Below are 26737 nucleotides of genomic sequence, written 5' to 3'. Positions count from 1 at the left end.
TCAGGAGAATGTCACTTTTACATAAGCAGTGGGTGATCAGGGGAGAAGAAATAGCAAATAAACAACAAGTTGATAGCTTAAGTGAAAGACAGATAATGTGTTATCATTTTTTCCTAAGTTCATTTGTCACCCTGGATTGTGTTTTAAATGTGGAGTTGAAAGAGACCGGGATATACACATTCAACTGTATGTGTGAGTCGGGAGCTTATAAATACACCCACGTTTGAGAATGAGAGGAGAAAAACTACAAATGAGAAAGACGGAATGACTAGAGAGCTGGGTGGAGAGCAGAGAGATGAAAGGAAAGTGCTTCCAGAAAGAATGGCCAGTGGCATGGGTGCTGCTGAGCGGTCAAGCCAGAGAAAGACTGGAACATATCCTTTTATTTCATAGGGAGGAGCCACTGACGATGAGGTGAGATCAATCTCAGTGGACTCGTTAGGACTGAAGCACAACTGGGCATTTAGAAGTTGATTGAGGGTGAGAAAGTGAACCTATCAAGTGTAAACTACCATTTTCAGAAGCTGCATTACAAACTGAAAGGGAGAAAAGTAAGAAATGGTGATTACAAATGTGTACTCAGGTGTATGCACATGTAACGACCCATCAATGATTTGTGAAATTTCTAATAGATGATACCCTGCAAGAAAATCATTACGAGAGAAAGACTGTTTGCAGGGGGTTTCAGGGGGAAGAGATTTGACCCTGTGTGCTGAGGAGCAAGTCAGGAGAGAGGGAGAGGTATTAAGGGACCGAGCCCTGGAAAGCAAAGGAGTATGGGATTCTGGGAGGGTGAGCCTTAAGCAAGGAAACTGGCCAGAATAAGATAAAGGTGAGTCTGAATCCAGACACACTTTTGGAAATTTAAGAATTTTAGGAGTATCTCTTAGGTGGCTTCATTGCGTGTCTGTATGCATGTGTGTGTGGGGGGAGGGAGCACGCACATACATGCATCCTGTAAAGTAAAATTATATTGAGTTCTGGTTGGGGTTTTCCAAGTGGGTGAAGCAGAGGTCAAAGGGACGAAGGAAACAAAGGTGTTGGCAAAAGAAAGGCTTAAGTAACTTTAGACGTCACTGGTGCACGTGGTCTGAACCAAGTCAGTGCTGACAGGCTGTCATGTTCAAGGGCGTGGAGGACTGAAGTGGGTTGGAGGCGCATGAGGATGAATGAATAAGAGCTTTCCCAAGGACTCGAGAATACCGAGGTCACCGACCAAGGAGGTGACAGGGCTAGGAAAGGAGAGGAACCCGTCTCCATGTCCCAGTGCCATCAGGAAGTGTTAGAGACTTACCTGGAGCCTCGGCAACAACAACCTAGTTAAGTCTCCTGGCCCTTCAACTGGGACTGCAGTGAATCCTCAGAAGCTCCCTGTGCTGCGCAGAGGAGGGACTGGGGCAGGAGAGGGGAGTGACTGGCCCCAGTTATATGACTACGTAGGAGGAGAATGCCAACGGGACCTCAGGTGTCCTGACTTCTCAGGGGTCAGACTGCTGTCGGCATTCAGGCCACTACAGGACCCTGTTTCTCTCCCCTACTGACCCAACCACCAGCCCCCTGCCTGCGATGGCCTTGGTTTCTCAGGCAGCTGGGACCTGCTTCACTACATTTTACCAAGACATTACTATCCATAAGGTTCAGGTATTTAAAATTAACATAATTTTCTTCAATAACATAACTGTAAAAGGAGTGAACTTTATAACGGCAATACCCAGAATCGAAACATTACTCACCAATTCAATTTCTATTAATACACAGATAAATAACCACAGAAACAATTGGGAACACATGACGTATATGTCTTGATATAATAGATCCTATTGTCAATATTAATAAAATATGTACTATGACTTATAACCCAAGGAATAAAAATAAGTCAAGGGCCTGGTTTTTTTTTATCATTCACTTTGATTGCTTTTTGTGTGTACTTTCCAGGAATTGATTAGAAGGAAACCTTTTTTTGTTTGTTTGTTTCTTAGAGTAGTTTTAACTTCCCCATTATTTTTTCCCTTTTTAAAAATGAAAATATTTAAATTAATTTCCATGAAGAATGAGCTCTCAAATATGGAAGATCTGGCTATCCCTGAAAAATGGCTTTCTGCAGATTTAATTTTACTTAAAGCAGATTATTCAGAACTTTAAGCAATGCATTAAGCAGAATTTTAAAAAAATGTTCAGAAAAGATTACTTAGGGTTTTTGTTTGTTTGTTTTGCTGTAGTAGTTAATCTTTAAATACATATACCACTATTTCCATTTTACCAAATACTACATAAGAATGAGTTTTGACAACTTTTATTGCTAAATTTGTTGATTTTTTTTTACCTAAACTGAAATTCTAATGCAACTATAATGTGCTTTTTAATATGACCTCTACATTCTTCTTGCCACAAGAATTTACTCACTTTGGTAGTCTGTAGCCCCACCCTAGCCGATTTTGCTCAGTGGATAGAGCATCGGCCTGTGGACTGAAGAGTCCTGGGTTCTATCCCAGTCAAGGGCACATGCCCAGGTTGTGGGCTCGATCTCCAGTAGGAGGCAGCCAATCAATGATTCTCTCTAATCATTGATGTTTCTATCTCTCTCTCTCGCCCTCTCCGTTCCTCTCTGAAATCAATAATAATAATAAAAGTAGTCTGTAGCCCCTGGGACAGGTGAGAATCCTCCCCCTGACAGACAGCACACAGAGCATTGAGCCTACACTCTGTCTTCCCTTTGACCCCCTTGCTGTGCTTTGCCCACACAGGATATTGCTTATTACCAAGCCTTGTCTGCCGAGAGGTTGCAGACAGATGCCGCAAGGATCCAGCCCAGCGCGCTGCCATCCCAGGGGTTCTATGAGCCAGGCCTGGAGCCCTCTGCGACCGCAATGCTGGACAACCTGCAGCGCTCCTGGGAAACCTTAAAGAACGTGGTAAGTCGTTGAAACGTGGACCAGACACCGATGACCTTCGTGGTTGCCTTTTGCAATCCACACAGAGAGTTTGCACATGCTGACCGCCCTCTGTTGGGCCACAGTGGGAACTCGGTGAGGAAAGCAGTGTCATAATCTAGAAGATAAGGGGCGAGGAAGCGTTTGGTAATATCCCTTTTCTGCTCCAGATCAGTGAAAAGCAGCGCACACTCTATGAAGCTCTGGAACGCCAGCAGAGGTACCAGGACTCCCTCCAGGCCATCTCCACGAAGATGGAGGCCATCGAGCTGAAACTCAGTGAGAATCTGGAGCCGGGCAGGAGTCCAGAGAGCCAGATGGCTGAGCATCAGGTAACAATAGCAGTGACTTCAGTTTCCTGCATGATTTCATAGGTGCACTCCTGTGACTGGTCACCGGCCAAGCGCGTGTGGGAAGAGCAGAGTGACATTTTCTTACTGTATCAGTTCTCACCGAGGAAACACGGTTCCACATGGTGGTGCTTTCCACTCCTGCCTCAGGGAGGGATCTAAGAGGGAAAGAAAGAAATTCAGACCTTGAATCTAATGAAAGGATGCTGCATGCATTGATGTTGCTTTCTTATTTTTATTATACAAAGTGTAGTTCCTTTTCTTTTTAAAAATCTTTATTGTTGAAAGTATTACCAATGTGCCTTTTCCCCCCCATTGACCCTTTATTGCCCGCCCAGGCCACCCCCTCCCCAGGCCTCCACCACCCTATGGTCTGTGTCCATATATGCATACAAGTTCTTTGGTTGATCTCTTCCCACCCCTCCAATCCCCCTTCCTTCCCACCCCCTCACCTTTCCTCTGAGATCCGACAGTCTGTTCCATGCCTGTGTTTCCTTTATTTTGTTGTAAACCGTTGTAAGAATAAGACACCCTTCCATCTACCTTCTTGGGTATTGTTGTTCTAAGAAACTTAACCATGTGCCCAGCACCTCCCATTATCACTTAAGAGAATAGCTCTCAGACTTCAATGGGCAAAGAAACAGTTGAAGAATAAGGGCTTCTAAGTTATACTCTGGTGCTTGTTCTTGACCTGAATTCCTTTTTAAAAGGTTACGTAAACTAGGCAAAGCTATAACATTCTATGAGAAAGAGACAATTATATCAAACTAACTCAGAAAGCTATTGTTTAAAATGCATCAGTTTAAAATGCATGATAAGAAAGCGCATATGTTAAAATCTGGGTCACGCTTTAGCGTTTTATTAGGTGCACTATTCATGCACGATCAGGTATAATGGAGGTGCAAGGGTGCGAGGCATGCATTCACCTAAATATTGTCACCATGATGTGGGGAAGTGCTGTCTGCCCCGACCAAAGCTCAGGGGCATGTGACAGCCATGTAAAAAGCAGAAGAAAAGGAAACATTTTTAGATGCAAATTAAGAGCTATAAAAGCATGACATGCTATGAGTAGCTACCATACAGGAATGTTTATCTTTCCCCTAATTTGCATTTGTGTAGTTTTGGAACCTAGGGTAACCTTGGAATATCTTGTTTGTTCATGTGTGAGGTCTAAGGTAAAATGGCATTCTTTTACAATATAGGGGCTTGCAGTAAAACATAAGAATAAAGGCATTTTATCTAGAGACAGCATACTGAGAATATGATTTCAGGTTTTGACACTTCTGTGGCTTTGTAAGATAGAGATCAAAGTGCGTATCATCCATTTGAGGCCTTATTTTGGGTCTTTCTGTTTCCCAAAGTCACCCCTAGTCAGTCTGGTTTGGGGAGGGTGCCATAAATATATAAAATTAAAATTAACCTCTGTTTACCTAAACCAAACCAGTCGTGAGGATAGTCAGGGACTTCGGTTTTCCCCTGAGCTCCACAGTCCTCTTTAATCAACACCCTAGTTTCTAATTGTCAGGGCCACCTCATTGTCATCTGAAGGGGTTTTTCACGCAGCCTCAGTGTGCTCCCAGGGCTCTGTCTACACAGTGTTGCAACCCCCATCCCATCACCCATGCTTCCCTGTCTCTGGAGGGGACCTCTCTCCATTCCATCACAGCTCCCTTTGAGCTTCCAAAGGAATTTGGCATAAATTATCACAAGGCTGCCCTAGCCAGTTTGGCTTAATAGATAGAGCATCAGCCTGTGGACTGAAGGGTCCCGGGTTCCGATTCCAGTCAAGGGCATGTACCTGGGTTGCAGGTCTGATCCCTGGCCCTGGTTGGGGCATGTGCAGGAGGCAACCAACTGATGTGTCTCTTTCACATCGATGTTTCTCTCTCTGTGTCTGTCTCTCCCCCTCCCTTCCACTGTCTCTAAAAATCAATGGAAAAATATCCTCAGGTGAGGATTAAAAACAAATCAAAATGAAACAAAACACTAATAAATTATCTGAAGGCTGGAATAGAGTGAATTTGAGTGTCACTCGCTTAGATTAGCAGAAATCCATGTTTCTAGAGAGGATCACACAGCTCACCTCTCTCTCCTATCTGGTCCTCTCTGCCTTTGTTCAAGGCTCACCATTCTTATGTCCCAGGTGACTGACCACACACCCCCACACACCAAAAACAAACAAACAAACACAAACAAAACAAAACAAAAAAACACCTTCCCTGGGTCCCCCAGGACTTAGGAACTCCATGAAAACAGGATCCTGGTGATTTGTCCTGGTGATCTGCCTGGTGACATTATCAAGTTGCTGATTGAAAATGCAGATTAGCTCCCAGTCACCACCACCTCCATGCCTCCAGGCATTCCTATGAAAATACACACAAGCTAAGCATAGAGCAAATTATTATTTTGTTCAAGGCATTTAATGGAGAAAACTCAAAATTGTGTATTAGTGCTAAGTATTGAAATTAGAAATGAATGTGTGACTTTTCTTGTAATGTGGACCAACCATGTGACTTCTGTCTCTAAGTTGAGCGTGGTAATGCTAACAATCATAGCAGTGAGGAGATATAGCTAATTCAATGATGACTGCCTATTTGAGCTTAACAATTATGTTAATGCTCTAATGAGAGGGGAAGAAGTAGAAGTAATCTGTAATGTCTCACGTAATCACAAATCTGACATTTTCCATCTGACCTACTTTTTGCTGTCAGAATCTAAGTTCTACAAATTCTGGGACAGAGCTGCCCACATGAAAGCTCATGGTATCACAGCGTCTAAATTGGTTTTTACCTTCTGGAATGGTACTTAAAAAATTCCAAGCACTGCCCAGCCAGCGTGGCTCAATGGTTGAGCATCAACCTATGAACCAGGAGGTCACCATTTGATTCCCAGTCAGGGCACCATACCCGGGTTGTGGCTCGATCCCCTGCAGAGGGTGTGCAGGAGGCAGCCAATGATTCTCTCATCATTGAAATTTCTCTCTCTCTCTCTTTCCCTTCCTCGCTCTAAAATCAACAAAATGAATTTTAAAAAAATTTCCAAGCACTACTGTAGAATCACTCTTTCTAAATTCCAGCTGAATGTGGGTGAGAAAGTCCAGTATGATTTTTATATTTCCTAGAAATTAATACAAACACTTCAGTTGTTATTTCTTCCCCAATACTCGCTCAGAAGCATTCATGTTTCTTTTGAGAGCTAACCGAATTCCTACCTTATTCCTTTAAACTTTTGTCCAAATCTACTGAATTGGAATGCTGTGACTTTTGTCCAAATCTACTGGGTGGAATGCTGTGACTTTCCTGTTATCCTCTATACGTTGTTTGGTAGATTACATTTTAAGACATTCACGGGCTCATATGATGGCTTGTCCCTCTGTGATGGGACCTCCATTGTCATAGGCAGCTAACGCTTTGTGGGAGTGTGTGGTCTCTGCCTCACCAAGCTCAGTGATGGATAGTAGACAGAGCTCTGAGGTTATTTTGTTTTGGTGTTGATATGTACAGCCACTCAACGTTGGAAATGAACTATGCTGCTGTAGATAGTTCTGAAAGTCACAATGAAATGCATGTTTACGTTTGGTGTTGAACCAAACCATGTTCTCTCCAGAGTGAGTCATTTTAGAGAAGCTCAAGGTAGTTGGTTCTCTAAACCACGAAAGTGTCATGCACACGCCCCCCTTCTCACCACAAGTCAGAAGCCCAAAGACTTGCCTTTCATCTTTAGTTTTGAGTCAGACATCCTGGGGAAGCAGCTGGCCACCAGCCGAGACAGGGCTAGCGGGTGAAGGCCTATTTGACTGCTGGCTGGACCTTTTCGTAAAAAATTCAAGTGAAATTCACATCCTATAGCATTAACCATTTAAAAGTGTATGATTCTGTGGCATTTACAAAAACATTTCATCACCCATAGAGAAAACCCCAGGAAGCTTGGCTGTTAAAAACTGTAGCTGTCTTCCAAAAATATCCGCTCTCCCTTGAGAGTAAACAGAAGCATGAATAGAGAGGCTTCACTCTCACAGGACGAAACTTAACTGTGCTAGAATCTCTCATTTCCTAGTTCTTTCATTACGTCTTCAGAGCATTGCGAGCTGGAAACGGAAGCTGGTGACTTCACTCTACACTTGATTGGTCAAAGCTACTGAGATTAAATGAGGAAGCTTTTTTTCTTTTTTCTTTTTTTTTTTTTTTGCTTCATGATTCAGATACATGTTTTCTCTGTCAAGAATAAGAATGAATTCAACTAGATCTGTTGAGCATCTACTATGTGCACAGCTGAAATAGATGAACTTTTTTCACTAATTTGTGGTCAAAATAACCTACTATAGGGTAGAGTGGATTACCAAGACATTGTACCAAAAGTAAAAATTTTTAAAAAAAGTGATTGTGGGCTACAGCAGTGGGAAGTAGCTAAGAGAAACCTCCTGCTGGTCTTTGGGGAGAGGCAGATTTTGAAAATTTGGAATGGCAACAGGAGTGGGTAGAAGGTGCTATAAATGTACTTGTGAGGAAAGCCACAGGTGTGAAATAGTGAGGGGGCTATTCTTGCTCATACAGAGGATCGATGCAGAGAAAGACAATGCCGTCCGACTAGTTATGGAGAAGCCTTTAAATTAAACAGACCAAATAATGCAAATGTTATACTTTCGGCAATCAAATACCAAGAAGTTATTATAAGGTAGTATGAAATAATTTATTGGACAAAAAGCATTTTTTAAATATATTTTTATTGATTTCAGAGAGGAAGGGAGAGGGAGAGAGAGAGAGAAACATCAGTGATAAGAGAGAATCATTGATTGGATCGGTTGCCTCCTGCACTGGGGATCGAGCCTGCAACCTGGGTATGTGCCCTGGCTTGGAATCCAACCGTGACTTCCTGGTTCATAGGTCTTCGCTCAACCAGTAAGCCACTCCGGCCAGGCCAAAAAGCATTTTGAATGTATAGGAAGCAAGATCAGTCTGTAATTCATTACAATCCCATTATAATATCCCAGCAAGTTCTTTGGTGGAGACTGACAAGCTAATTCTAAAATATATGGCAAATGTATGAAAAGATATATATTGAAACTTGAAAGGGTCAAGAATAGGCAATGCAACCTTGAAGAAGATGAGTAAAGTTGAAGGATGTATCCTTTAGAGTGAGACTTACAAAGCTATAGTGTTTATGGGAGTGTGGTATTGGCACAGACAGCCAGCCAAAGGGTCCATGGAACAGAACTGGAAGCCAGGAGCACACTCACATCTACACAGACTTATGTCAAAAATTATACTGCAAAGCACTGAGTAAAAAATCATTTTTAATAAATAATGCAGGGTCAGTTGGCTATCCAGATAAAAAAATGTTGACCCCCTACCTACATTGGACACAAAAAATAAGTTCAGGTGGACTGTAGATCTAAATGTGAAGGGAAAATAAAACGTTTTCAAACAGTGCTTCTCAAACTATCTGTAGTAAATAACCTTTAAAAAAAATTTATTTAAACTTTCTAACCCACCACAGACCATTATCTTCATAAAATTAAATTAAATTAAATTAAAATAAAATAAAATAAAATACTGCTTGGATATCAGGTCAATGTCAGGTTGCTATAAAGTTTCCTAACATTTACCCTTGATATCGTCACCTGATCATGAACTGGCGACAAACATTTTGCAGACTAATGCCACTTTTTCGACCACACTTTGAATAGCATTCTTCTAGAAGATAACATGTGAGAATATGTTCATGACCATGAGGTAGGCAAAGATTGCTTAAATAGGACACCAAAAGCCCTAACTTTTTGTTGTTGTTGTTAATCCTCACCTGAGGAGATCTTTCCATTGATTTTTAGAGACAGTGGAAGAGAGATGGAAAGACAGAGAGAAACACTGAGCATGCCCAGCCCCTTCAGATTATAGATGAGCCTATTGAAAACCAGAAAGATCATGAACTTGTTCAAATTCATTTAATTTAATGGCACAGATGGTTTTGAAATCAGAAATTTTCTGACAGGAAGTCGTCTGGGACTTTCATGTTGAAACTTGTGTTAGTAGGCCCCCTATTTGCTGGTTAAATGGCTTTGAGTGAAATATATCCACTCATCTAAATTGATAGGAGACTGAGCTGGTGACAGGATTTCTCAGTCCCCAGAAATGTGGAGTTGAGTGTGATTCCTGTCTTTCCCACAGGCACTGATGGATGAGATCCTCATGCTCCAAGATGAAATCAGCGAGGTGCAGGCATCCCTCGCGGAGGAGCTGGTGTCCAAGTCCCCAGAGTCTGATCCCGCGGAGCAGCTGGCCTTGCAGTCCACGCTCACTGTCTTGGCAGAGCGCATGTCCACCATCAAGATGAAAGCGTCAGGGAAACGACAGCTTTTGGAGGTAACATAATGGAAGCCCCACATGTCCATGTCCCTTAGAGTTGTGCTGACAAGTGTCTGGGCTACTATGTGACATACAGTTTTTCTTTAAAAAAAATAAATATTTCTATTTATTTCAGAGAGGACAGAAGAGGGAGAGAGAGAAAGAAACATCAATGAAGAGAGAGAATCATTGATCGGCTGCCTCCTGCATGTCCCCTACTGGGAATCGGGCCGAAACCCTGACTGGGAATAAAACCGTGACCTCCTAGTTCAGGGGCCAATGCTCAACCACTGAGCTACAGGGGCTGGGCATGATGTGTGTAGCCAGAAATGCGTCTTCTCACCCCTTTCTGCCTCATTTCAGCATGAAAAGTTGAGAATGTAGAAAGCAAATAGTTGGTAGACATGGGCCTCGTGAAGAATAATTGTGGAAGGTTTGCACAGTGGTGCTATCCTATATAATAAAAGCCTAATATGCAAATCGACCGACTGGCAGAACAACCATCAGAACGACTGGTCGCTATGATGTGCACTGACCACCAGGGGGCAGATGCTCAATGCAGGAGCTGCCCCCAGCCCGCAGGCCCCAGGCTAGCCAAGGCAGGTGCCAGCGGGAGGCCCCCCCCCCCCCCGATCACCCTGCTGGTCACCCCATAGATCAGCCCTGATTGCCGGCCAGGCCTAGGGACCCTACCTGTGCACTAATTTTGTGCACTGAGCCTCTAGTGTTTAAATAAGAGCATATTATGAATACTATTACTAATGCTGTGAAGAATAAAACTTTAGTCAGTCTTAGCCAATTCAAGCACACTGATTCATGAAAGTTTATTTTTGCTTTATTCTCTCTTATCATTTCTGGCCCTAAATATATAGGACATTAGACCTGAGACTCCACAAAATCCTTCAGAGTATCTTTCTCCTTGTACCTCTGGGATATAATCAGTTCTCAATACATTTCTTATTACATGAACTTAATATTATTTTATTTGGCTGATGATTATACTATAATTCAATTAAACATGGTCCTGTTGTTGGGTGTATAGGCTCCTTCTAGTTTTACCTGTTATAAGACTAGTCAGATCATATATTCATGTACTTCTTGTTTGGAATAAATTTAAAATCAATGTGTCTGCTTTACTTAAAGTTTATGTTAAACTATTTTTCATATAATTTAAAAACAATAAGTTATTTATAAAGTAATTTTAAAATAAGGTATTTAGAGTACCTTATTTTTAGAATTAACTTTTTAATGTATTAATATTGTCCCCAATCGTTCTATGAAACATTTGTTGGGTTTCAAAATTAAAATTAAGTGATTGGCTTTGTGTTATTTTTTTTAAATATGAATTATTTGCCTCATTGAAAAAAAAACAAAAAACAACAGAGATCTAATAACAACAACAACAAAAAGAATTTCTTCTTTCATTCAAGAAACTAGTAACACTGGGCCACCTCTTCTTTCAGGGAATCAATTGCCTGAAATTCATGATGCTTTCTTTCTAGGTGGACCATATGTTCTCCAGTTTGTCACAGTCCCCACCACTCCCTACAGTTTCCCCACATTGGGGTCATGTACTATTTCCAACCCACCATCTTATGCCATTGTTTTGTTCTCATCCTTGATCAGTTTTCATCATTCACATTATCTGCCTGGTCCTGTATTATGTAAGAATGCATAAACTCTAGGTGCACATTAGAATCAAAGGGAAAGCTCTTTAAAAATATGAATCTTGAGACTCACCTCCAGAAATTCTGATTTATTGCTCTGGTATGTGGCCCAAGGACAGTTTTTTTGTGTGTTTTGTCTTGCTTTAGTCTTGCTTTTGAAGTTTCACAGTTGATTCTGGTGTGCAGCCAGAGCTGAGGACCATTGCTCTTGTGTTGAGTCCTAAGGATTTTACCTGAGGGCGCTCTATGTGACATTCTGCTTCCTTCATCAGGAGAAGTTGAATGACCAGCTGGAGGAACAGAGACAGGAACAGGCCCTGCAGAGGTACCGCTCTGAAGTCGACAAGCTGGACCACTGGCTCTTAAGCACTAAGGCCACTCTGGACGTCGCGCTGGGCACCTCCGAGGAGCCCTTGGACATGGAGGCCCAGCTGGTGGACTGCCAGGTATGGAAATGATCTTGAAGGAACATGTCAGCATCACAAAGCACATTTTTAAATGTGAAAACATAACGGTAAAAAGGCTTGATATGGATATATGATTTTTTTCAAGCCATATACTTCATATAGTTAGAGAGTAGAAAACAAATACCTTATACTAGTAAAAGTTTAAATTAAATCCAGACTTCAACTCAGTCTTTTGAAAAATTTTACCAGTAAGTTCCCAATTTTAGAAAATCTTCAACTTCCTAAAGGAAATTTTTAAAAGATCATAGATACCAAAATACTTATAGTGCCTGTATTGGGTGCTAATAAGACATTCAGAGGCAATGGGAAGAATTGGTGTCAGTGCGTCAGACTGTGGATGAATACAGCAGGAGGTGTCCCTAGGTGCTCTGTTGCAATTTTTGCTCTAATTCTGATATATAATTTTTGCAAACTTGGACAAACTGTCAGTTTTAGGCAGACAGACTGAACACAAGGAGGTGTCTTTTGGAGCAGAGAGTATCCTATCTCTGATGTGAGGTCCCTAGGAATTAAGGTAGAGGCAATGACATTAAGGTTTTCATTATATTATTACTAGAGGCCCAATGTACAAAATTCGTGCCTCGGCCCTTGCAGCCCCGGAAAGACGTCCGGAAGGTCGTTTGGCTCTCCGGTCTAATTAGCATATTACGCTTTTATTATTATAGGTTGTCTACCCCTATGTTATGAAAAATTTCAAGCACACATGTAAGTATAGAGAATAGATAATGAACTCCCTGTGCCAATCATTGAATTTCAAAGATTATGTAGATATTGTACTTCACACATGGGTGATGTATGTCTTAAAAGCTCTTTCATTTAACTATAACTAGCAAGTTTCTAGAAAATCCTACCTAATCTGCAGAGTTAAATATCGGTAAGCATGACTTCATATTTATCCCATTTGGGATCAGAGGAAATACACAAAAACCATTCATTGGTGAACATTATCTTTTTTAAAAAATAGGTAGTATTCCATTTTGGCCATTCCTTTTATGTTTGAGATTTATTGTAGTATTGACTATTATAATTTGAATTTTTTAATTCCTTGGGCAATTTACCTATGTGTATTGAAGGCATCGTTCTTCTCGTTCTTCTCTGCTTTGATGCTAAACAATAGAGAGCTACATGCCAGTGTTTTCTATTCTTCAGTTTCTTTCTGAAGAGACATCTATTTTTAGCATTTCCTTTTAGCATTTGAAATTGCCACATGCACTTCAAAATACGTTTGTCATTACTCCTGCCAGTCCCTTCGGATACCTCTATTTTTATCATTATACATAAAGTCCATAATTCCAATAATATATTTCAGGACTTTTTACAAAGTACTAAAATCATCTTTTGACAATATTTTTAGAATCTAGAAGCAGATGAAATCACACAAATAAATAACACTTCCTTAGTCAATTTAAATCTAGTATTTGAGCCAGTTATATAATCATAATGGGGCCTATTACACAGAATTGGGGGCACATTATGATGTTTGGGGCTCTGGGCACTTTGCTTCCATGGGTCCCTTCTATAAAACTGGTCTTTTCTCTTCATCTGTTACCTGTCTAAAGTGGGCTTTCCATGTGTTTTTTTCTCAATATATTTTTATTATAATATCTAATCTGAAGAGGAAAAACTTAGAAGCTCAAGGTATTTTTAAAAATCTGTATACACTGTTCAAGGCTATAGGAAAACTAGGGGGAAAAACCCTGAAGACGTATTCTTTGGATGAAAGACATAAGAAAGTGTTGTGTTTCGCTGCGAGAAACGATCTTTGTAGAGGCCGGCATGGTGTGTGAATTTCACCCTTATTTCTGTCGTCCCAGAACATGCTGGTGGAAATAGAGCAGAAGGTGGTGGCCTTGTCGGAGCTGTCTGTCCACAATGACAACCTGCTGCTGGAGGGCAAGGCCCACACGAAGGACGAGGCAGAGCAGCTGGCAGGGAAGCTGAGGACCCTCAAGGGGAGTCTCCTGGAGCTCCAGCGAGCCCTGCACGACAAGCAGCTGAACATCCAGGTGAGGCTCCAGCCCCGATGGTGAGGCGACGCTGCAAGGACAGCCGAATCCTGGTGCATTGCTGCCATGCCTTTTCTGAGCCTGTCCCTATAAAGGAAAAGGTGGGGAGTGATACTTACTTACGTACATACCTGCATTACACAAACTTTGGCATAGATTTTCAAGTAGGCTTTATAAGGACGGTTTAAATCTGTAGGCCTGAAGGTTGCAGTGTAGGAAAAGAAATAAATAGCAAAATCTAGCAAACGTACAATTTAAAAAAATGTAAACATGGTTCATAAATTAAGATATCCTATAACATTTTCACATTTTCCTTTTATTCCTCCTACATTCTACTTTTCAGATATACCTAGACTTTTATTTAGGACCCACAACTTTAGGCTTGTCATATATTCTAGGTGAATTGAACATTTTTACTATCATGTAGAGACTTTAACCTTCTTGTATAGTGATTTTTGTTTTATATTACTAGAGCTTTTGGTGGATAATATTTGCCTAGTTTATATTTTTACTTTCCTTTGATTTTACCTTTTCTGTGTTCTTATGTTGTAGATTTGCTTCTTGTAAAGAGCATTTAGCTATATTTTGTTGGTTTGAAATATTTTATTTAATCAGAAAATCCATTATTTTTAAAGGGTAGGTTTAGTCCATTTATATTTATTATGCTTACTGATATGTTTAAACTTCTATCAGCCTACTTTTTGTTTTCTATTTTTTCTGCTCTTCCTATTATTTTTCTCCTTTTTAACCTTTGTTTTCACTGTCTAAGGGCTTTCCTTTGCTTTTTTACCCTCTACTTTTTACCATGCATATCTAATAAATTCTAAGTTTATATATTAATCTCTCTCCAGATCCATATAAGAGAACACTAAAACACTTATACTCAGATTTCTCCCCAGGCAACTTTCATACTGTTACTGTCCAGCAATCACAGACAATTGAATAGGTAGGAAAATGATTATTGATTGGATAAAGGAAAAGCAATTAGCTAATGATAGCATTCCCAAAGCAGTGATATCTGAAAAATTCCTTCAAGGCTAGTAAGGGGTGGTTCAATAAATTTAAGAAAAAAAGTGTTTATTTATATATTAAACAGTACATTAGACAGGTATATAAGAAAGGTTGAATCGAAATCATTTAGGGGTCTGGAATGGTTTAATTCAATTTATATTATTTCTGACTAGTAGCCCTGCGCATGAATCCGTGCGCCAGTAGGTCGCTGCCACCCTCCTGTAGCTCCCCCACTGCCCCCGCTCCCTCAGAGCTTGCTGTCCTGCCTCCTCCTGTAGCTCGCTGCCTTCCACTTGCTTGCTGCCCTTCCCCCTCCTGTAGCTCTCCACCGCCCGCTTGTAGTTCGCTGCCCACCCTCCTGCAGATCTATGATCCAGTCCTTACGTGGTCGGTCATTATGCCTCACGGTGTAATGGATAATTAGCATATTCCTCTCTTATTATATAGGATGGGGAAAAATGATTCAGGTTTTTAACAAATCGCTTCTCGAACAGCCTCCTGGAATGAATTAAGTTCAAGAAACGAGGTTCCACTGTAACTCAGTGGAGGAAAAACTGATGAAAAAGAAGTGAGATTGCAAGAACCAACTTGTGTAGGAGGGAAAAGATAGGATCCAGTATCAGGAGGGAAGGAGACACTCCTATTTGAGTGCAGATGCTGGCAGGGGATGGGCCACAAAAGTGGTGGTGGGAATTCATTGGACATTCACTGTGATTGCTTATTTTTCTCAGTGTAATGATTTTTTCAGACTAACCTACATAGCTTCAGTTCTCTGTTAATTGCATGATTCTATGATTGAAACATCACACCTAATCAATAGAAAACTATTAGAAGCGATGGTTTCATATCTGGAATAGCTCTCATTTATGAAGCTCCAGCTGGACTCTGCCCCCTGAGGCGGGTAGGAATGGAAGGGACAGCCGGATTGGTCCACAGGTGCATCGGGGATTAAACGGGCATACATCCCAGGGCCTCGGGCCTGGGGAGGGAATGTGAACTCATGAGCAGGTCCAGCCAGGACCTTGGCAAGCATCTGAGGAGCAGCTGTGGGCTCCAGCTATGAGCACACAAGAATTTACAGTCAGCATGGCTAGATCTTCCAGAGAAAGGAAATGAGGATTTATATCCAAAACCTTCCAATTTGAAAAATTTAATTCTAAAATTTAAAAATAATTTGTGTGTCCAGTAAAGCATATCCAAGTGGCAGAGGTGGTTCTTGGGCCGTCACTTTGGAACTGCCGTTCTAACGTCCCCCTAGCCTGGTCCCACCGGGTATTCACCAGAGACCTGGGGCGAGATCCTTGAACTTCCCTTTCTTACAGATCAGTTTTCTCATCTGTAAAATGGGGATAATAATAGTATTTAACTTTAAAATATTCTGAGGATGTTAATGCAGGTAATGTTCACAGTAGATACTCAAACCACCGTAGAGTATAATAATGAATAACAACAACTAACAGTTTGCAAAACACATTCTTTGTGAGGAGGCCCTGCTGAATGCTCGAAGGCTAGACTAGTCTGGGCGGGGCTGCACGTGCTGACAGCCACCCGTGCTGCTCACACCTGGCAGGCGCTGCCCCGGCCACAGAGGGTCTTCACATTGAGTCAAGTCCTGGTGCAGCCTGCAGGTGTAAGCTATCCTGGGGATACTGCTGTGCAAGCTGTTTGACTGCCTTGAAATTAGTCATTGTTCATTTTTAAAATACTTATACATTTACCATCTTTCATCTAATGAGTTTCCAGCATGTAACATTTTGATGGCTTGTTTTTTTTTGTTTTGTTTTTTTTTAAGTAGTTAGACCTTTTTGAAGAGATTCTTTTTCCAGGTGTAGGACTAAAAGGAGCGCTGTGTGTATTATTATTGCCATGAAAAGGATCGTTCCCCTTCTTGTAGAAAGTTCAGAATTGATCTGAGATCAACTAAGGGCTGTTGGCGGAAAGAAATCTTCCATGGATGTAGGAGGACCCTTCAGTTGGGGTTGGCGAGAGTCAGGAGGACTAGAATAGCTTCCTAACTCGTGTGGGGCCTTAAGCACTTCATTCCTCAGAGCTACTTATCTACACAGCGGCCATCTCTATTCAGGCCATGCTCTTTAACTAATTGGACTTCTGTTTGTAACAATGAATACCAACCTCTTTAGCTCCCCCTCCCCATGGGTTCTTTCTCTGTGTGAAGGGACACAGACTTACTGGCATATGATAATATCTCTTGAGTTATGTTATCTTTTCTTTGCAAGAAGCTTAGGTCATTTCACCCGTTATTACCCACCCAGGGAGCAGTGAGTTAGCCCTATATAAATAATTAAATGCTTTATAAGGAAATGCTTTATTTAATGTTTAGCATTCTCCAGTCCTCACTAATCTTCCAAGGAATGTTCCTGGCAAAAGCAGTTACTGTTCTAGTATTTCCAAAATAAACAGCTATGTAGCTCCGCCCACAGGGGACTCTGGGGACCAAGTCACTTACTTCCTAGTCCCTAGCTAAGAGGGAGAACTGCTATCCAACCTCAGAGACAGCGACTGCTGTTATCTCATCCCTTCTGTCCTTGCCTGCTCATCCCAAGGGGGGAGGGAAGGAAATCTGGGCTGGATTCTCCATCCTTTCTTTTGCTTCCTCTGGTCCAAGGGTTATGTTTCAAAATGACTAAATCGGTCGGAGAAAAACTCACCGACTGAAAAACCAACCTAACCACCTAGAAAATACAGACGAGGCATCTGCCCTCAGGTGGCCTAATTCCCTTTTCTCTAAAGCTGTGGGTTCAGTTAGTCAAACATGACTGGTGGTCTACCCTGTCTTAGAACCTGAACACGTGTGTGTGCTTGGGCAGTGACTGCGCTGTCCTTAGACCTGGCGCTGCTGCTGTCCTTTTCCTAAGCGCACATTTGGTGCGAGGGCTTTGGAAGGACAGCGCTGTCAGACAGGCGTGACCTGTGTTAGAAGGATGGGGTGGTGAATGGAGAAGTTATCATGTGAGTCTTCTCTGAAAACGAACTTCAGCTCTGAAAACGAACTTTTCTAAGAGCCGAGCAGGAGGAGGTGACAGGAACCCACCCAAGAGAGACAGCAGGTCATGGCCTTGACCTGTTCTATCAGCTGGAACGGCTCTGATTGGGGACAGTGTTCAGCCTCCTATACTGACTCTCCTGGTCCCTGTGGACCTGCTGCCTCATCCTTGCCGGGAGGTTCCGGGTCTCTCAGAGCGAATTCTGGGTCAGTGGTGCATTCTCAGATGGAGAGCATCTGCTTCGTGTACAAATGTCTGGGCGTTAGTCCTGGAAGAGTGTCCGTTCAGCCCACACCCCCCACCTGCAGGAAGATCACTGTTTTTCTGTGGGAGGCTCTCCTGCAGGAGTGGGAATATTCTCAGCGGGGTGTCCCTAAGCACCCATCCCGAAGGCCCTGCAACATGGAGATGGCATATTTTAGACTGGCGGCGTTGTTCTATCTACACCACATTCTCTGGCTGGGAAGCTGGATCACTCAAAGGAAGAATCTGGGAAAAGATTATGGATAACATTTCCCTGTAGGTTTCACTGTTTTCTTGTTTCCTTCCATTTATTTCACTTCAAGCACTGATAGCAACTTTGCCAAGTTGATCATCTCAAACGTTTTACAATTTAATAATGGGATTTTAATGAATAGAAAGATAAACAGACACTGTCTATTTCCCTGTAATAGTGTCTATGTAAGAAACGTGCAAACCTGTAGAGAATTTTTATGAGTTTATTTGAGCCAAACTGACCACAAATGGGGGGAGCAGATCTCAGATGCTCGAGAGAATAAGTTTCATTTAAGCATTTGAAATGAAGGAGGGGAAAGAAGAAAGCTGACATGGAGGTGGGAAAAGCAAGGGGGACTGGGTTAGGGGATAGTGAATAGATAATGTGCTCTCCTGAGGGTGGCAGGGATTATGCCAAAGGTGTGTTAACCTGAATGCACAGAGACAATGGGCAGGGCTTGCCTGAGGCAAAGATGTGCCTGGGGAGTGACTTCCCACCCGGAATGGCCCAGGTAGGAATCTATGATCAAAGCACCCTGTGAGGTAACTTCCTAGGATTCCCTTTTTCCCCCATTCACAATAGTTAGTGAAATTCTGAAAATAAGAGGAGATAAGGGGCTTTGTGGTCACTCAGGTGGGTTGAACCCACGAGGCTGGATCCCATTCTGTGATCAAAGTCAGCAAAGAACCAATGGACAGCAGCAGCAGCCCCCCACTAGCCAGCAGGCCCCCTCCTCTGTGAAATGAACTCTAACACCTCCCCGCCCCCACCCTGCTCCAGCCACACTGGGTCCTTCCCTGTGCTACTCTCAATGAGATGCCACGCCTCTTCCTTCCCCGCCTTTGCTCTGCAGGTCCCAGGCCTGCAGGGCCCTCGGCCTGCCTTGGCCATGGTTCTGTGCTCTGTGGAACCGTCTCTGAGGATGCCTGCTCAGAGCGGCTTCGGAAACCTTTCCCCTCACTCTCTGTCCATCATCTGGTTTCCTGTTCTTTGTGGCTCTTACCTTCTCTTACTGGCTTATTGTTTGTCTTCCCAGTAGTGCCGCTGTCTGGCTCCTTCTTGAAAAAACTATCCCCAATGCCTAGAACAATGCCTAGGTACTTAAGAAGTACTTAGTGAATGAGCTATATTCAAATTGTGCAATTTATCCTCTGACATATACACATAGGTGAGCAGAAAAATCTCTCAGTCAGAAGGAATCCCATTCTGATATGAGTACCTTAGGGCCTTGCAAATCCCATCAGAACAAGCAAGCAGGAAGGATACATTCCTACCAGATAATTCAGAATTACGTTGGTCTTTCTCCTTATTTATTTATTTATTTACCTTTTAATATATATTTTTATTGATTTCAGAGGGGAAGGGAGAAGAAGACAGATATAGAAACATCAATTATGAAATAGGATCATTGATCGGCTGCCTCCTGCACACCCCTTACTGGGGATGGAGCCCACAACATGGGCATGTGCACTTGACCGGAATCGAACCCAGGATCTTTCAGTCTGCAGCCCACTGAACCAAACCAGCTAAGGCTGTCTTTCTCCTTTGTCGAAGCCAGTGGTGGCAGCGAATGGCAGTGGGGTCTGGTCCTGGTGGTGTTAGTAGAGGAAGTGAGATCTAGAGTTACTACGTTCTTCTGGAAAATATTCTGGAATAATGTCTGGTGACCACATCAGTCAGCTAAAAAGTCCAGCTTCTAAGTAAGCATTTTTGCCCTCAAATATGTCTGAGTATAATCATCTATTTATTGTTCTCCCTCCTACAAATGCCGTAAGTTCAATGGGTTTTGTGTTACCATTTTTTAAAATATATTTTTATTGATTTCAGAGAGAGAGAAAGAGAAAGAGAGAGGGAGAGGGAGAGAGAGAGATGGAAACATCAATGATGAGAGAGAATCATTGGCTGTCTCCTGCACGCCCCACACTGGGGATCGAGCCCACAACCCAGGCATGTGCCCTTGACTGGAATTGAACCCAGTACCCTTCAGTACACAGGCCGACGCTCTTTCCACTGAGCCAAACCAGCTAGGGCCATTTTTTAAAAAACATGGTTTCACACCCAAATGGAGCTGCTTTGGTGTTATTGAGACCACACCGAAGCAGCTGCCGCTCTGCTCTGGTCAGGGCTTTCCTGTGGGTGGTCTGACTCTTGATTTCTGTCTCCTTAAACCCAGGGAGCAGCACAGGAGAAGGAGGATAGCGACGGTGACCCAGCTGCCGCCCAGAGGCCCGGCGTCCAGGACTGGCTGGCCCAGGCTCGCTCCACATGGGCCCTCCAGCGGCAGAGCAGTCTCCAGCAACAAAAAGTAAAGCATCTCCTACCCTCTCTCTAGCCTGCCGGTGTGCCAAGCACACACCGGAGAGAAACGCTTAGAAGGCCAAGTTTCTTGTGTTCTGAAGACAGAATGCGCCTTTGCCTGCTCTTCGCAGAGACCGGGCTAAATGGCCCAGCATATTTCCTCGTGACCACTGGAATGCTTGGGCCTTTTTCTGTGGTTTTGTTTGTTTATTTGTTTTGTTCTCTATTTTTGTGCTTGGTCATTTTAAAGTCTATTCTTTTAAGAAAAGCTTTACAAGTAATGTAACAATTAAAATCTGCCTTATCAAGATTATCTGCTCTGTTTTCCGACTTGCCCCAATTCCAGACTATTTTATATAATAATAACCTCAGGAAGGCCTCTGAGAATTGGTGAAAGTCTGAGTTACATGTGTTTTTTTTTTAAATAAATGTAATTTTTTTTCTACTTTCAAGTAGATACCATCACAACATTGGATTGCAAATTATTGCCTAGTGAAAATAATGAGCTGTGATGAATAAGAATGATTCCTCATTGATACCTTAACTTTATGAATTGGGCATATTATATTATTTTTTCAAAGAGCAAAGGCACTTATCACAAAATATGAAAATGTAAAACTGAATCCATTGATAATCAAATTTATCAAGTAAGCAGGGAATTAAAGAACAGCTGCTCTCAAGGACGGATCTCAGCTGGGCAAAAGGCAGTATTCATTTTGAAAATTGAAAGTTCATGTTGTACCACTTGAGGGCACCATTGCCCAGCAAAATGTTAATTTTCCATTGATTTTTTTTTTTTTTTCTCTCCAAGATTTTTCAGGTCTGTTTTATCAAAGCCACGAAAGCTGTAGAGTAGTTCGGAGAGATGTGTGAGCCTTTCCCTCAACCACACCTTTTATGCAACGTGCAAACTTAAACATGTGCTGCACGAGTTCTCCGAGGCTGTTGTAGACATAGAAGCATGATTGCAGATGATACTCATGAAGTGACAAGCTGTGTTGTTTGTTCTTTTCCTTGAGCAGGAGTTGGAGCAGCAGTTAGCAGAGCAGAAGAGCCTCCTGCGGTCAGTAGCCAGTCGTGGAGAGGAAATCCTCACCCAACACTCAGCTGCAGACACCTCTGGTGGTGCTGGGTAGGTTTCCACACGCTCTTTCTATTCTGGTCACAGATTCCCTAACATCTGAAGAAATGCAAACATGTCAATCAAACTTTTATTTTAAACACCTGCAAAAATTTAATCATTATTTTTCTCTTTAGGATATATAATTTACTTGCATTTTGAATATTTTATTGTGCAGCCTAAGTACAGCTAGGGAGTCTGAGGGCTAACTTATTTGTCTTCTTTTCTGTATGCTCAGCATATCTGTCCAGAGAAGATACATGAGTGCGTTTTTTAAAAATCAAATAGCGGAAAAAATCAAATAAGAAACACATTACAAAATGATGTTTCTTTCTGAATATCTAACTGCAAAACATTTTCCCTGTAAGAATTTATCTTCCCTCAACATCATTCTGCCTACGAAAGATGTTGATTTTTCTTGAGGATCTGTTTTTGTAATTTCTGCATGCAAACTCATGGAGCTTTGAGTCCTGTTGTAGAGTGGAGAAGGAAAGTCTCATACACAGAAGAATAAAGTATTAGAAGAAAAGCTAAGGAAGTTGGGCAATTTCCAAGTTGAAGACTTGAGTCTAAGGGTTGGAAAGGAAAGGAGCTGCAGTAGAGAGGAATGATCCCTCTGTTTTGAGGGGGGTCTGGATTTTATTCTAGTTCAACTGCTGTCACCATGGAAAAGTAACTCAGCTCTGAGCCCTGCTCTGCTCCTCTGTGGAACTAGAATAAGAAGGGCCTATCTTCTTCACAGAGGGGTTGTGAAAGTTGTGAATGTCACAAATCAAATGTGCATTTCTTTTTTTTTTTTTTAAAAAACATATTTTTTATTGATTTCAGAGAGGAAGGGAGAAGGAGAGAGAGAGAGAGAAACATCAATGGTGAAAGAGAATCATTGATTGGCTGCCTCCTGCACGCCCCACACTGGGGATCTAGCCCGCAACTCGGGCACGTGCCCTGACTGGGAATCGAACCGTGACCTCCTGGCTCATAAGTGGACACTCAAGCACTGAACCATGCTGGCCGGGCTGATGTGCATTTATTTTTAATGTTTGTTAATTAGTTGACATTCAATATTATATTAGTTTCAGGTGTACAGTATATGGTGCAGGGATTTAAAACTCAGCTCTGTGTCGCCCTAAGAGCCACAGTCATCCTCAGATGCACACTGCTGCCTGTCCTGAAGGATGGGGCGCAGGTGCCTTCTTCTCATGTCCTGAACCCTAATCCACATCTTAAAACTGGCCTTTGCACTCGGGGTAAAAACTCGCAGAGACCAAGTAGCATTTTTACGGTTTTTAACTAATGTGTGGGCTAATCGTCAAAGAATACAAACCCATATACTTTCTGATCCCCAATTATTTTTATCTTTAATGTTGAGCTCTTTACAATGTATTTTTTAATGATCATTGTGGCCCTAGTTGCATGATCCTATATTTGTTGATGGTTAGTCTCACATGTTTTAAAAATTTATTTTTTTTTTTAAGTGTGAGCTAATAACTAAAGTAATCTGGTTCTGATTTTAGAGGCCACAGCTCGTGCACGCAATAAGTGATCACCTTTCTGCCCACATGGTAAACTTAGATTGTTTATTCTTCTAATAGTGAAAAACCTGCTGTGTCATCCCAGGAGTTGGGGATGGAAGGAGAGAAGGCCCCTGCTGAAGGCCAGATGCGGATGAAGTGGGAAAGCCTCCAGCAGGAAGTCAGTGCCAAGCAGAGGCTGCTGCGGGATGCCCTGGAGCAGGAACAAGAGCAAGTGGTACCGCACGTTTCTCTCTTCTGTACTCACTCTTGTAGAAGATGCACAGCGTGGCTGAGACAGTATAACTGTGTAGTCCTCTATATTTTCATTTTCAATGCAAAATAAGGCACGAAACAAATTATTCTTCCTACGTTTTTTTAACAAGCCCATTTCACATTTCCTCTGGTAATTACATGTTTATATGTGAAAATTTGATTTCCAGGTACCATTTTTCCTCAGATAATCCTATCTGATTATTCATTAGCATAAATCATTAAATTGTGTCTCCCCCTTTTTTACGACTTTGAAAATTATAGATGCAAATTAGGGATGTATATACATCTAGGATAAAAGAAATTTCAAAAATCTGGAACTAAATTGTCAAGTCATCTTATTTTTCCTCGCTACTTCTAGTATTTAATAGTTTCAGGAGACCTTAATGAGACACTCTGGGGACCTCGGTGGCTCTGAAAGACAGGGGAAGCCAGTGGTCAGCTGGAATTGCTCCTGTAAACCAGGTGCAGGCTGGTTTGCAAGATGGGTAGGTACTGAGTGAAGTTGGACTTGGCTCAGTCAATCAAGCCACACCCAATGGAATTGAATATAGCAACAGAAGGTTCCAGATAAATAGCTATTGGTTTGCTCCAAGCAGAAGCCAGAGAGTCAGAGGAATGGACACCTTGGAGAGCTAGTGAGTGAGGCCAGAACCCAGACAAGCCTGCGATGCTCACCACAGCCATGGCCCAGCAGGCTTTTGACAATAGAAACTAGTGCTGTGTCCTGGGCTAGCACTCACCTGGGCCATTCCACGGCAGTGGCACGAACGGAGTACATTCTAGGACTTCCCTTTGGATCTGAGGAACCTGGACACAGTACATGTGCTCTTACGTAAGCCACCCCTGTTTGTCTGCAGCTTTTCAGCAGGCCAAACCGGCTCCTGGCTGGCGTGCCACTGTACAAAGGCGACGGGCCAGCCCACGATAAATCTGCAGTGACGTCCTTGCTGGATGGGTTGAACCAGGCCTTTGAGGAGGTCTCATCCCAGGTAAGGCTGCGCTCTGAGTTTGCTCATGGATCTTGCTCTTCGTGAGGCTTCCCACCCCTGGGCACGAACTCTTGAGACCCAACCCTAGTGAATGACCCTAAACTCCAAAGTCTTATCTTGGTAATTTTCTTTGATTTCTCAAAACACTGTAATTAATTCCTTCTTCCACTTCTTTTTCCAGGGCGGAGGGACAAAGAAGCAGAATATTCACTTAGAACAAAAGTTATATGATGGAGTTTCGGCCACCTCTACGTGGCTGGATGATGTTGAAGAACGTTTACTTTTTGCCACGGCCCTTACACCAGAAGAAACCGAGACTTGCCTCTTCAACCAGGAGGTAAGTTTGCCAGCCTATGCCTGTGAGTGTATGGCATGACAAAGCACTTGACTCCCTAAGGGGGTAAAGACTTGATTTGTATATAGATTCCTGGGTCTAAACATTCAAATGGTCTTCTTTTTGATCAACCCTAGACACTTGCCAAAGATATTAAGGAAATGTCTGAAGAAATGGATAAGAACAAGAACTTGTTTTCCCAAGCATTTCCGGAGAATAGTGATAACCGCGATGTTATTGAAGACACTTTGGGGTGCCTCTTGGGGAGGTTATCCTTGTTAGACTCAGTAGTAGATCAGCGATGTCATCAGATGAAGGAAAGACTTCAGCAAGTACTAAATTTCCAGGTAAGACATTGTCAAGAGTTGTTTGCCCATCCTCCACGGAGAGAGTTACTAGTTTGCTCTAAGCAGAAGCCAGGGAGGGTGCCCTAAACAGGATGTCTGATTGAGGTATGATATACCAAGACCTATTTTATTTCTTCAAATGAACAATGAGGAGAAAGAACATTACAGAAAAACTAGGGGATTGAACTCGGATTAGAAAACTGAGTTTTATTCTCCCAGAAATGGAACTCGGGAAAAGCTGCTAACTACACTAAGGGCTGAATAGGAATTTAAGTTCAGCCAATAAAAGTCATATTTATGGCACAGTATAATTACAATTTCCAGTTGATAATAGTGGTGTTTAAAACATATAACCAAAGAAATATGTAGGCAGGGCTGTAATACAGAGCGAAGCCGGGACTCCAATACCCAGGCCCACTGCAAGTGACTGTAGCCTAATTAGTTCCACCTGCGTTCAAACATATTGCATTACTTCCCAGTCCTCACTCCTCAGGCTGACTGCCTTTAAGCTCCAGACTGGAAACTGTTGCCAACTGAATAACTGTGTGCTTATAAAACTTTTCCTACGACTATAAATTTCAGCAAATGCAAAAGTAGCTGATAACGGTTTAATGTTGATTTTCATTCCTAATAAAAAGTTCCCTTTGGGAATACGTAAGTTTTAATTGAATTTTATTTTTGACAGACATAGAAGTTTTATAAAATGGATATCTGTGATTAGGGCCAAGAGTTTTATGTAAAATTTTTTATTTAAAAAATACTGTAAAATGTTAAATAAATGTAGCATTAGCCAAGACACAAGGAATTTTCTGGGTATAAGCACATACCACAAATACATGAATATCTAGAGCAAGCATGTCAAACTCGCGACCAGCGGGCCGCATGCCTCAATTAAATGATTGTTCTAGAGGGACAAATTACCACTGCCTTCAGGTCATTTACATTCTTAAAACTACAAAGTAAAATTACCACAAACATTTGTGTATCTTTTTTTATTTACAAAATATTTTCACATGTAGTCTTGTTTTTAATCTTCACAAGATCCCTAGTAGCTAAGCTTTGTTCTAATATTCATTTTGCAGTCAAAAGAGCAAAAATTAAGAACAAAGTCTCCAGCCCAGCTGGTGTGGCTCAGTGGATTGAGCTTCACCCCAAGGACCAAGGTCCTGGTTTCAATTCTCTGTCAGGGCACATGCCAGGGTTTGGGCTCCATCCCCAGTAGGGGGTGTGCAAGAGGCAGCCAATAAATGTGTCTCTCTCATCGATTTTTCTAACTCTCTCTCTTTCTCCCTTCCTCTGTGAAATAAAAATATATTTAAAAAATAATAAAAGAACTGTCTCCGGCCTGGCCAGCGTGGCTCAGTGGTTGAGCATCGACTTGTGAACCAGGAGGTCACTTTTCAATTCCCGGTCAGGGCACGTGCTTGGGTTGTGGGCTTCGATCCCCAGTGTTGGGAGTGCAGGAGGCAGCTGGTCAATGATTCTCTCTCATCATTGATATTTCTATCTATCCCTCTCTGAAATCAATAAAATATATTTAAAAAGAAAGAAAGAACAATGTCTCTAAAGCCAGTCCCCTTGAGTTCAAA

At 42.1% G+C, this 26737-nt stretch overlaps 1 protein-coding gene across 1 annotated transcript in view; it reads left to right on the top strand.

Annotated features, from left to right (window-relative positions):
• SYNE1 (spectrin repeat containing nuclear envelope protein 1) overlaps positions 1–26737 on the top strand; it is a 375752-nt gene that overhangs the window by 243785 nt on the left and 105230 nt on the right. Inside the window, exons 92-102 of the mRNA XM_054722584.1 lie at positions 2745–2912; positions 3101–3262; positions 9445–9639; positions 11561–11734; positions 13570–13761; positions 20447–20578; positions 21594–21703; positions 23284–23440; positions 24336–24467; positions 24649–24804; positions 24939–25148. Of these exons, the coding sequence (XP_054578559.1) occupies positions 2745–2912; positions 3101–3262; positions 9445–9639; positions 11561–11734; positions 13570–13761; positions 20447–20578; positions 21594–21703; positions 23284–23440; positions 24336–24467; positions 24649–24804; positions 24939–25148 (1788 nt within the window). The remainder of the gene's footprint in view (positions 1–2744; positions 2913–3100; positions 3263–9444; positions 9640–11560; positions 11735–13569; positions 13762–20446; positions 20579–21593; positions 21704–23283; positions 23441–24335; positions 24468–24648; positions 24805–24938; positions 25149–26737) is intronic.

Source organism: Eptesicus fuscus, chromosome 10, assembly GCF_027574615.1.
Source record: "Eptesicus fuscus isolate TK198812 chromosome 10, DD_ASM_mEF_20220401, whole genome shotgun sequence".
NCBI classification, from domain to species: Eukaryota; Metazoa; Chordata; class Mammalia; order Chiroptera; family Vespertilionidae; genus Eptesicus; species Eptesicus fuscus.
The sequence above is the reverse complement of the archived record's forward strand: the minus strand, read 5'-3'. Positions and strand labels throughout refer to the sequence as shown.